Here is a 12,695-nt window from a genome sequence, read left to right as displayed (position 1 = left end):
ATCACCTATTTATGTTTGAGAAATATGTAAATAATTATTTTATTCAATGAAGTTATGCCAAACAAAAGCAAAAAAAAAAATTGTTGTTTCAATAAAAAAAGAGAAAAAATAATAATAACAATAAAAGGTGAAATCCACCTTGCAACTTCAAAAAAAAAAATCTCTACATTTTTCTCAAACATACACTTTGTTTTCCTTATTTCCCTTCTTTGTTAGCCATATCCCTAGCCTACGTTACATCCTAATAAAAGTCCTTCTTGATTTTAGGGAACTATAATCTGAAGTAGAAGCTAGTTATGTGGGCTAAAAAGATGTAGTGGTGCAAAATAAAAATAAATAAATAAATAAAAAGAAAAAAATAAATAAATTGGGTTGACTAGCATTTTTGTTTGACTTGAGATTGTATTATTTCTAAGCTGAGGGCATATTTCTTTCATCTTGGTGAGAGCATGTAATATCACTTCTTTATTATTTTCTCTCAATTACCATTCATTGGAGTGACTATTTTTATTGGGTTTAATTTCTTTATGAGAGTGTCACTACTTCCAGTGAGATTTTAGGGTTTGACATGTCATTCTTGAAAGTAGCTATAACAAAGTCTACTGGGCTGATTCATGTGGATGGTTGATGTGGGTGTGATGTTTCTTTAGACTGGAGATAATGCTTATACTTTTATTTGATTGCTATCATTAATCTGATTGAATAAACACGAGTGTTTCTAAAAAAAAAATCATTTTGAATTTGAATTTTATTTTCGCTTTATTTGCTAGGGACTAGCAATAAGCTGGTTGGGGGGTGTGTTGAGTGTTAGAAAATACATATTTATAAAGGAGAAAACCATCATTTTACATTTCAAGTCTTACTAACAACCCTTACTTTTATATATTTAACCTTCTTGTGATTTAATTACGTGTGTTTTATTTAATTAAGTATTTTATGTATTTTAGGGGCATTATAGTCATTTCACAATAAATGAGAGATCAGACGGCAAAACGGACATCACTTTTGAACTCAGGACGGTCGAAAACCTTAGGAGGAGCATAAAAGGATAAATGGCACTATTCACATGTACGGTACTATTCATGTGTACGGTACTGTCTACGTTACTGTTCACGACACTGTTCACATAGATGGATCGATGATGTGGCATTGACCGATGATGTGGCATTGACTGATGAGGTGTCATGATCCTGTTGGACTAAAATTCTTATATACTGTTGATGGTGACGTGGCAGCATATCAGTGGACGAAAAATCTCGCGTACGGTACATGCATCACACAGGATTATTTTCAACCAAACCGCATCACTGTTCAACCCGGGTCAAACCGTGTTACTGTTCATCCACGTGGTCAAACCGCGTACTGTTGACTGATGACGTGGCGCAATCCTGAGCGTCCAAACTGTTTTTAATCCAATGGCCATAATTTACTCCATGTATCTATAAAAAGGAGGCCTCTCCCCCCTAATTTGATATCTCTGAATCCATTTTTGGACTCAATTTTCTGTAATTCCTTCTCCATCTTGTATTTTCTATGTATTTTAATAAATTTCCATTTTGCCCTTAGTTCAATTATGAATAGCTAATTTTCTTTCAAGCTTGGGTTGAAGGTGAAGTCTCAACATGTGTCATGGGCTTTATTCGGTAAATTTATTTTCTCTTCCCCTCTAATTTTTGTGGATGTTTTGACTTCTCGTCGACAAATAATACTAATCTTGTCTAGTACCGCCTTGGTTTGACCGGCCCCCTAGTACAAGGTTATTATTATTTGGCACAATAAGCTCTTAACACCATATTGATTAGAGCGTGGTTCATGAGGTGTGGATTCCCCCCTCATGATTTAATTGGCATTAATAAGGATTATTTAGCCCATGATGCATGTTGATACGGATCTAGATACCCAAGTACGTCATCTCAATAGATTTCTCTTCAATTTATTCTCGCCATTTCAATTTCAATTTTAGGATAATCCAAATCATTTTCACCACAAATCCAACCACCAATTTACAAAATTAATTCTACACACAATTAAAATCCACCTCCTCGTGGGATCGACACTCGTCACCATTAGTCTATTCTACAATAGATTCGTGCGCTTGCGAGTTCAATAAAATTTGCACAAATCCACTTCTCAACAAACTCAAGAAGAAAGCCATGGTGGCTACTTGGGACGATATTGATGAAGAATTGAGTGATGAAGATTCGCAAGAAGTGTCAAACCTATCACGTATGGCAATTGGAGATGAATCGGATGATAAACTTGATGAGGTAAGTGATCTTCCTACATATGATGAATTATATGATGCTTTTAAAGAATTATATGATGAGTGGGTGAAAATTGGTAAAAAGAATGCATGTCTTAAAAAGAAAATGGTAGAGCTCACAAATGAAAATGAATTTCTAAGCACAAAGATTACATGCCTAGAATTAGAAAATATAACATTACATGATAGAGTTGCATTATCAAATGAGAAATCTAGCACTTCATACAAGCATCTAAAATCACATGTAGATGACTTAAAAAATGGAAAAGATGCCCTGCAAAAATGCAATGTTTCATTAAATGAAAAGATCAAAGAATTAGAATTAGATAATGAAATGTTACATGATAGGATTGCATCATTTAAATGTAGACAAAGTACTTCATATGAGCATGAGAAATCACATGTTGATGAATTAATGAAAGAGAATGAAGTGCTTAAGAGAAAGAATAATGAGCTAAATGAAATTGCGGTAAAATTTACAAATAGACAAAAGATGTAGGATAATATACTCAATTCACAAAAATGTGTGTTTGACAAAGGAGGTATTGACTATAAGCCTAATTTGAAACAAAAGTATTATAAGAACTACTTTGTGAAGAGTACCTCCATTAATGATAAAATTGTATGTCATTATTGCAATCAAAATGGTTATGTGAGTTTTAGACGTCCAGTTAAGAGAAATGTATATTATGGAGTCAAATGTATTTGAGTTTCAAAAGGAATCAAATCTAACACTCAAGGACCCAAGAGTATTTGGGTACCAAAAGACACAACTTGAATTTTTTTTAGGTACCATAATCAAGAAATGGTGGAGAATTTCTTGATGAAAGGATATAAGAATAATCATTTGATCATGATCTAAGCGAAAATGATGAGAGAGACTCTGCCGTAATTCTTACTAGCACAAAATGGATAATATCTTCATCGAATTATTTTTTATGATCTTGTTTCGATTGCATCTATCTATCTTTTTTTTTTATGATGAAGGGGGAGATAAATATGATTTATTTTTGGAAAAAATTATTTTGGTTAAAATTTTAAATTAACCATATATTTAGGGGGAGCATACAATATGATTTTGGATAATATGCATTTTGAGAAGTTAAAATTTTGTTTTCTTATTCAAAGGGGGAGACAAAGTAGTATACCATTTTAATGATGTAAAAAGGGGGAGAAGTAAAATGCGTTTTGAGCATTCTTTTGATAGTTGATATGTGATCATGGTGATGATTTTGATGAATTTGAGATATGATGATGATTTGATTACATGCTTGTTTTATATGATGATTTTATGTTATGAGTTGCTAATTTAGTATCTGATGGAATGATGGTTCATGATCTTTTTATGGTTGATGGATTGTGTAATGATTTGTGTATGGAGTTGGTTTGTATGATGATTTATGATATTTTGGAAGTGATATTACTAAACTTGTATTTGAGGTGATACTTGTTGTTAGGGGAAAATTCTGTCGAAATTTCTACTCAAACAACATAGGTAACAAATTTGCTACTTTTTTTCTTTTTCACTAAGTTTTCTTTTCGATGATGAAGTGGGAGAAGAATACATATTTTTAAATTTGTAAAAATTTCTACTCTTTTTCTTTTCCATTAACTTTTCTTTTTTATGATGAAGGGGGAGAAGAATGCATGTATTTAAATTTCTTAATTTAGTAAATTGGCAAATTGTAAGGGGAGCTTACATTTAGGGCGAGAAATTTGTGAAATCATTCTTTAAATACATGCAAGGTTTGTCATCATCAAAAAGGGAGAGATTTTTAGCATATATGTATCCATAATGTTAATTTTGATGATAAAAAATAAGATTAAGAATGATTAAATTTTTAAAGACTCAAATTATTTCATATGCATTTTAAATAAATCATTATTTTCACATTATTAAGATTTTATATTTAATGGAAAAATGATTTTATGAAATTGATTGTTTTTCAAGTTTATGGTCAAATTGAAAAAGTTTTGAAACTCTGGAATTAGACTTATTTGTAAAGTTTTCTGAAGATTTGGGCTATAGTAGAATTATATAAAGTTATGGGACAAAATTGTAATTTTAGAAAATAATTTCACTGTAGCAAACGGTTGACCGTTTACTGAAAACGACTAATCGATTATTTCTAGAGAGGTATTAATTTATTTTGTAGGTTTTTGGAAATTAACGGCTAACCAGTTATTTGAAATTTAGCCTAACGGTCATTTGAACTAGTCAAAACAGTAAACCGATAAGAGTTAACAAGGATCCGATTTCTGTCAGAAAGTCAATAACGACTAATTTTCAGCTCCAACTATAAAATGACTCAATCAAATTCAAACAAGGAGAGATCCAAGAGCTATCATTGAGCTTGCTACTGAGCATATAACCATTAGAGCTTTAAACTTGTTTTTGTTTCTTTGATTCACACATTGAGCATTCATTTGTAATCAAACACATTGTGTGAGAAAAATCATTTGTAATCTTTATCCTTAAGAGGTTGTAAGTGTTGGGATACACTTGGGTTAAGAGATTGGGGATAATCTCTTGTTGTAAATGTCCATTGACACTTTGGAAGTCAATTGTAAAGAATTTCAAGTCTTGGGAGGCTTGGATAGTGAAATCCTCAAGCCGGGTGAGCTTGGAGGCGTGGACGTAGGCGGGGAATGTCGAATCATGTAAAAATCATTGTGTTTGTTTTCTCTTTCCTTACCCTCTTATTATTATGCTTTATTGAATTTATTGTTTTTTATTCCATTAAAGCATTGATTAAATTGTTGTGTGATTTGCTTAGCTTAAATTTTAAAATCTCAATTCCCCCCCCCCCCCTCTCTTGGGTTGCCTAGTTAGTATTTCAAAATTTTAATAATACTTAAATATATTAATCTAAAAATAAATTTTAAAATTGGTAATTCCCCCCCCCCCCTGAAGTTTAGGGTAATTCTTGATTGATATATCTCTAGAAACCTTCCCTGCTGTCAGTTTGGACTATTTGTTGATCGATGAAATGATCAAATTGCCCTTAACTAGTAATTTTGTCTAATGAGACCTTCCTCCCTAAGCCTTCAGAGTATCTTTTTGATAGTCGTCTCTATCTGTATGGGGATATCGTATGTGACTATTTTAGTTTACTGTATTGGAGGTTAATAGCTTGAAACTTGTTTTCGCACCCTCATCAATTTCCAAAATGACTTAGCTGAATCAATGTAAAATACCATATTTAACAACAAAATCACTTTAGCAACTAGAATCAAGTCACAAATAGTTAAGACGAGCAATGCACAAACTATAAAATGTATAGATCAACAACTGTTTCCTAATCCCTAAACCCAAACGTTGAATGAGACGTATATAAAAGAACCTTATCAACAATATAAAGGTAAACACAAATACAACCATTCAACTATAGAAACGTGCATGGCTTGGCATCTAAAAGAATTTCAGCAGCAATATAAACCACATAGGCAAATACAAGCATTTAAATGTAGAAACATGGCTTAGCCATGTGATACATAAAAATAAATTCCAACTGCAATATTAATGTAGTCCATCATCAATTGCTTTAATCTAATAAATTATTACAACTCCATAGGAGTCAATACTTACATATAAGCAACTAGTAACAGTTAGCTAAGATTAATACTAATAAAGGCAAGACTGACCTTGTTAATGGAAGAGTTATATGTATCACATAGTCCACAGAACATACAAAAGACTCAAACCTATCTATATGGCCAAGTAAAACATGCTATAACATCTCTACAATTTAAGGATTACACAAGAAAGGTGATGTATCATCTGATCACTTTAAAAGAATATGTTCTATGATATTAATTTGGGCTCTGCTACTACTGTTCAATAAAAACACTTGTTGTAAAGCTCTTGCTAGATTCACTATCTACTATCTGTCTAGGCTTGGGTTAATTGTCCTTCATTAGTAAAAACATTGTCTTAGCATGTGACTTATAGTGAATAAATAAGTCACGAAGATAATGTAAACACAAATATAAATATATTCAAACAACCATGTGTGTAGCTGTCAAACACTATCATGTTGTACAAAATAACTACTATATACACTTGCTAAATCAGTTTCAATAGCAATGGTAACTCACATTCATTGTTCATACTCAATCTAACATCATTTTGTAGAAATTTAATGCAAATGGACTATATCTAACAGAATTAAAATTCTATTTATGACAAAAACAACAGATTATTGCTAAATCATCATGTCATTGTTGTTGGATCTGACAATGCTCATCTTTAATTAGATATTGTCAAGTTATTGCCAATTATTTATTGGATATTAACATATTGGATACAAAACCAGAACCTAACGTGAATTTTTTATGAGAAAGATGTTCAATTACGATCTTACCCTCGTCTAGCATATATAAAATGAAATCTTATGTTGTATTTACTTTCTGGAGTGGGAGTGAGGAGTATGAATTCCTCCAACTCCAGTGTTTACTTGCACATTTTAAGGGAGAATTGGAAATCTCACTCCATGGACCCCACTCATTTTTTGAGTGGGACTCCCGTGGGAGGAGGTAGGAGTGGGAATTTACACCGACCTCTTCATTTTTTACCCTCCTTTTATTAAATTTAATAGAATTATATTTAATAAAATAAAATAAGTAATATTATATTTATTTAAATAATATTATTATATTTAACTAAATCATAATTTACATTGATTTTAATTTAAAATTACTTAAAAATAATATTATTATATTAATAGAGAATTAATAATATTACTATGTACTATCTTTATTCAAAAATTTAACATTATTATATTTATTTAAAAATAATAATATTATATTTATTTAAAAATAATAGTATTATATTTATTTTTTATTAATAATTAATAATAATAAATAGTTTATTCTAAGAAAATGTTAATTTTGTACTATGTTACTAGTAAAAATGTTTCTTTTATGTTGCTCTTATCAATAATTTTTAATTTACATAATTAAACTTAAATTTAATAAAAAATTGTGATGTACATAATTAAGAATATTAATAATTATTATAAATTTACAAATATAATAAAATAAATATTTATTCATCAAATATATTTTTTATTAACTTTGTAATTAAAACTACAATTCTTTAAATAAAGGTAAAATAATAATTTAAAATTATTTACTCACAATTTAAGATAAAGTAAACACATAAATTGAATAATGGTCTCCATTCCAAGCTTCCATTCCAGTGTAAGTAAACAACCTACTCCCACTCCCACTCTATACTCTCAATTCTAAAATTCTCATTTCTCTAGATTTTCACTCCAATTCAAAATATAAACGTTACCTTAATGTAGTGGGGTCTCTGATAATATGCTGGTACATTCTCATAAGTTCTATAAGTGAGAAGACTCTGAATCTCAGGGATAGGTATTTAAAAATAACCCTTTTAAAATTTATGCTAATATAGGCATAACATAAAAGGTAATAAAAAATATATATAGTATATTTAAATTACTTTTAATGCTAAACACAATTATGAAGGTATTATTATTATGTGAAATAATTTTTATTAATTTGAAAATATATATGATAGATTAGTAATTATATAAAATTAAGTTTTTTGCTATTCAAAATAATTTATAAAATTAATATTATTATATATATTATATTTTTGTAATATTATATTTAATTTGAATTATTATAAAAGTTTATTTTAAGTAAATTTTTAGGTTGTTATAATTAAAGAGTATAATCATCAAAAGAGATGTATATAACTATATATAAAAATAAGAGTACTTATACGAACATTTAAGTAAATCTCAAAAGTAAGGTTTCTGATCTTATGAATTGTCCATGTTCTCTTTTAGTATTGTCTACAGCCACAAGAAAGTTCAAAAGAAAAGGCCAAAATCACTTTTTGTTTTTTTTTTAAATATATTTGGTTATAATATAATCAAAACTTTTAAAACTTTATTAATTTTAATGGGACAGCTAGCTCTTTTAGAGAAGTCAAAAAACGTCTACATTTTTTTTATCAAAAAAAAGTCTTATCTTTTTAAATGACAAATATTTTCAAGAAATCAAATATACACACATATAAATATAAATATCTATCAGCATTCACAGTCTCACCCGCAACATTCTAAAAGTAACTACATTAATTTATAATATCTTCCATTCGAGGAAGCGAGGCAATACAGCCACGATAGGGCATTTGCCTAAGAAAAGATGAAATTACAAATTTCCCCCTGAACATTAATTTGAATTGCACTCTATGAAACTATTTTGTCGAAATTAATCATATTTCCCTTCGGCTTTAAACCTATCAAAAGCCTTTTGCCCTTTAAAAAAAACGTTGTTGACTTTCAATTTTTTTTCGTCTCTTTCTATTTTATCTTTGATATGTTAAAGCCCACCATTGATTAATAAAAATTTCTACGAGTAAAATTTTTTAAAAAATTTTAAAACTAACAATTTTTAATTGTAAGAAGTATTTATGGATTTTAAAATATGAGGGTGAAACGGTTAATTTAAAAAACAAGAGAAGAGTTTTGATCATTTTCTCAACACATGTAACAATTAAAAAAGAACATTAAGATTTGCAATGTTTACTCAAGTTTATGTATGCACCACTTCATTTCGTAAATGGTCACATAGAATCCTTTAAGTTCTATCAGAAATACAATTAAAATTTAATATATATATATATATATATATATATATATATATACACACTGGCCATATAAAGTGTTTTATCATTTAATTTGGCTGCCTTAATTTGAATATCGGAAAGGTAAAGGTTAAAAAAATTGGTTTGAAATTTGTACACCCCGGCCCTCTACTTTTTTAAAAATTAAAGTGAAAAGGAGGAGATCGATATATAATTTGGTGTCTATGCGAGAGAAAAAGAACAAGATTCTATGCGAGAGAAAATAACAATAAAGCATACTCAAACATCAAAATAAATGGAGTTAGATTTCTCATGGTTGATTCTTGCGCTTGCAATTTTTATAGGCTCCTATGCTTTTGTGTTTGGTGTTCTTAGGAGAGTAAATGAGTGGTATTATTGTGGCAAACTGGGTGAGATGAAACACTCTCTTCCTCCAGGTGACATGGGTTGGCCTTTGGTTGGTAATATGTTGTCTCATCAAAAAGCTTTCAAATCTAGTGAACCTCAGAGCTTCATCTATAATTTATTTGAAAGGTATTTATTTCTTCTCAATTCTCCACTTGTACTTTATACATCTATAATTAATGAGTTTGATTTTGTCTTGTTCATACGTATAAATGAATGGGGTTTAATTTGCAGATACGGTCGCAAGGGTATATACAGAAACCATATATTTGGTAGCCCGTGTGTGATAGTTGTGGCTCCTGAAGCTTGTAAACAAGTGTTTTTGGATGATGAAAATTTCAAAATGGGTTATCCAACATCCACCAATAAATTAACATTTAGAGGATCTTTCATAACTGCTTCCAAAGAAGGGCAAAAGCGTATAAGGAAGCTAGCAACAAGTCCACTCAAGGGGCATAAGGCAATTGTTGTTTATATTGACAACATTGAGGAAATTGTGATCAAGTCATTGAAGGGATGGGCTAGCTTGGACACACCAATTGAGTTCTTGACAGAGATGAGGAAGGCCACTTTCAAGATCATTGCCAATATATTCCTCGGATCAAGTAGTGATTCAGTTATTGGATCAGTTGAGAAACACTATGTTGATTATGCACACGGATTGATATCTCCTTTCCCCATTAATTTACCTGGTTTCTCTTTCCATAAAGCAATGAAGGTAAGTAATATTTATATTATTGGTTATTTTGTGTCACATAAATATATATAGGATAAAATCTGAATATTTCTCAACTTACCATTTAACACTTGTATATTTTAATCTGTGTATATAAAGTTTTTTATTTACTTATTTGTTACATTTTTATTTACCACTCTATCAACCATTACGTGATTATATTTGTTTAGATAAAAGTTTTGATAGAGAAAGAATCCTGATCTACATATGTAAACAAATAATGAGCTTATATTCAATTTCAGATGCAGCTTATAAATTGTGGATTTGAACAATGTCATGTTTTCTGTGGTACCGTAGAAAAGATAACAACTAAAATCTTTACTTTATAGTAAGTTATGAGGGCTTGCGTATTTTGTAGAAAACATAACATAATTCAAATTCACACTTTATAAACTGCAGACACCTGATATAATAATAATTTCATAAGCATAACTAATCAATTGTTTTATTACTTTGTTAGGCACGAGATATGTTGGGAGAGATTCTTCAACCGGTCCTGAATGAAAGGAGGGCAATGAAAAGTGATGAGCAAAAGGGAAGAAAGGGGTTGATTGATTTGTTGATGGAAGTTGAAGATGAGAATGGTACAAAACTGGACGATCTTGATATCATTGACATGCTAATCTCTTTCTTGTCAGCCGGTCATGAGAGCTCTGCCCATATTGCAACATGGGCATTAATCCACCTACATAAGCATCCTCAAACGCTGAGGAAAGCTAAGGTTGCTTCAACTAATAGTTGATCTAATCCTTCAATTAACTAACAAAACTTTCATATGCATTAAATAAATTGATTTCTACTCGGCAGGAGGAGCAAGAGGATATTATTAAGAAAAGACCATCTACGCAAAAAGGATTGACTATTGAGGAAATTAAACAAATGGAATATCTTGCCAAGGTAAAATTAATTCCAATTGAAAATGTTGAAAATTTCCATCACTAATTGTATGTAACAAATTATTTTTACTGTTACACAGGTAATAGATGAAACATTACGCATGACCAATCTGTCACCGTCAAGTTTTAGAGAGGCAGAAGCAGATGTTAATATACAAGGTTATTTCATACCGAAAGGATGGAAAGTTTTGGTCTACAACAGAGGTGTTCACTACAATCCTGAAAACTATCCAGAGCCAAAGCAATTTGATCCTTCAAGATGGGATGTAAGTAGAGCGCATAATTAAAAGCATTATATTTTGTACAATAGGAGGAAAAAAAAACCTTGTACACAGCTGACAATTTTATTTGCATGGTTCCCAATTTTGTCACCAGAATCATACAACTAGACCAGGATCCTTCATTCCATTTGGAGGTGGATCAAGGATTTGCCCTGGAGCTGATCTGGCCAAACTTGAAATTTCAATTTTTATTCATTATTTTCTCCTCAACTATAAGTGAGTTCACCTCTACCTCATCATCGTTTTTGTTCATTATTCTGAAAATTAGAATATGATATTATTTATTTCTTCATGTTAATTTGCAGACTTGAACTACAAAATCCTGAATGCCCGGCGGAGTATTTGCCTGTACCAAGACCTTCGGACCAATGCCTTGCAAAAGTAGTCGGGTTCAAGTAATCATCATCGGCAGTTCCAAGAAAGTCTGCATATGTATATTCCAATGTACGCCTGTTGTCAAATAAACGCTGCAAATAAAGATAATAACAATAATAATTAATATGTTGTTGAAACAATATTAAATTGCTCCATTTGTTATTTTTATTTTTATTTTATTTTTTTGTTATGGCAGTATGATATAGATGGAAGTGTATCCACTTTGACATTAGGCTGTTCCAAAAGGTCGCATGATTGATGCTAATGGTGTTAGGAAAATCAGATCTAGAAAAATAATTTTTCTATTTTATAAAATCAGAGGAAGGCAGAAACTTTTCTTAATTATGTATACTTGCATAAGGTTAGAAAAATACCTTAATCTCTTGTTGAAGATTTGAAGAAGACTACTGTAATCTTTACCACCACTATTGTTGTACATGTTGTACATGTGTCACTCATACTAGTCAACCTATATTTGAGCAATTTCATCGTTAAGAGAGAACGACCGCAAAGAAAATACTCTTTTATGTAAGTCTATTCAGAATTTAATTCGATCCGTTCAATTCGTCTGATCTGTAAAAATTTGATCCATAATATTCAAATTTGTGGATTGTTAGATTGGATTGGATTAAAATTTTTCAAATCCGCAATCTGCAAAAATCTGCATATATATAATGAAATTTATAAATGTGGCATTACTACTTACTAATAAATAAATAAGTACAAATATATTTATATTAACATCATATTTATCTAATCTGGTAATAATACAAAATTAAAAAATTGGATAATTAATTAAATTACTTATAAAATATAAATTGGAGATGGACATTTTGACAAATCATCTAAGATCTCAAGTTTCAACTTTTGTATAGATTTAAATTCATAAATTTAGTTAATTTTCATATACTGATCTAAATAAATGAGATTTTTTCTTTTTGATATGTTACATTTTGAAATTTTGAATGTATTATTCTAACTTTATTTAAACAATTAATTTATTTAAATGTTATTCAATTTTGAATTCGATTAGTAGTGAAATTATTTTTATATTAGATTTTTTATTTAATTAATTCATGCATTGGACAAAATTAAAAAATTTTAATCCATAAAC

General features: G+C 29.8%; 1 protein-coding gene across 1 annotated transcript; it reads left to right on the top strand.

The window, feature by feature from the left end:
* Nucleotides 1-9,054: 9,054 nt before the first annotated feature.
* On the top strand, nucleotides 9,055-11,728 carry LOC102613777 (beta-amyrin 11-oxidase-like). The gene is made up of 7 exons (XM_006485365.4): nucleotides 9,055-9,422; nucleotides 9,528-10,011; nucleotides 10,490-10,750; nucleotides 10,837-10,926; nucleotides 11,006-11,191; nucleotides 11,301-11,422; nucleotides 11,512-11,728. Exons 1-7 carry the CDS (start codon nucleotides 9,184-9,186, stop codon nucleotides 11,603-11,605), a joined length of 1,476 nt encoding a protein of 491 aa, XP_006485428.1. The 5' UTR covers nucleotides 9,055-9,183; the 3' UTR covers nucleotides 11,606-11,728.
* Nucleotides 11,729-12,695: the final 967 nt, after the last annotated feature.

Source organism: Citrus sinensis, chromosome 4 (genome assembly GCF_022201045.2).
Source record: "Citrus sinensis cultivar Valencia sweet orange chromosome 4, DVS_A1.0, whole genome shotgun sequence".
Taxonomy (NCBI): domain Eukaryota; kingdom Viridiplantae; phylum Streptophyta; class Magnoliopsida; order Sapindales; family Rutaceae; genus Citrus; species Citrus sinensis.
The sequence above is the reverse complement of the archived record's forward strand: the minus strand, read 5'-3'. Positions and strand labels throughout refer to the sequence as shown.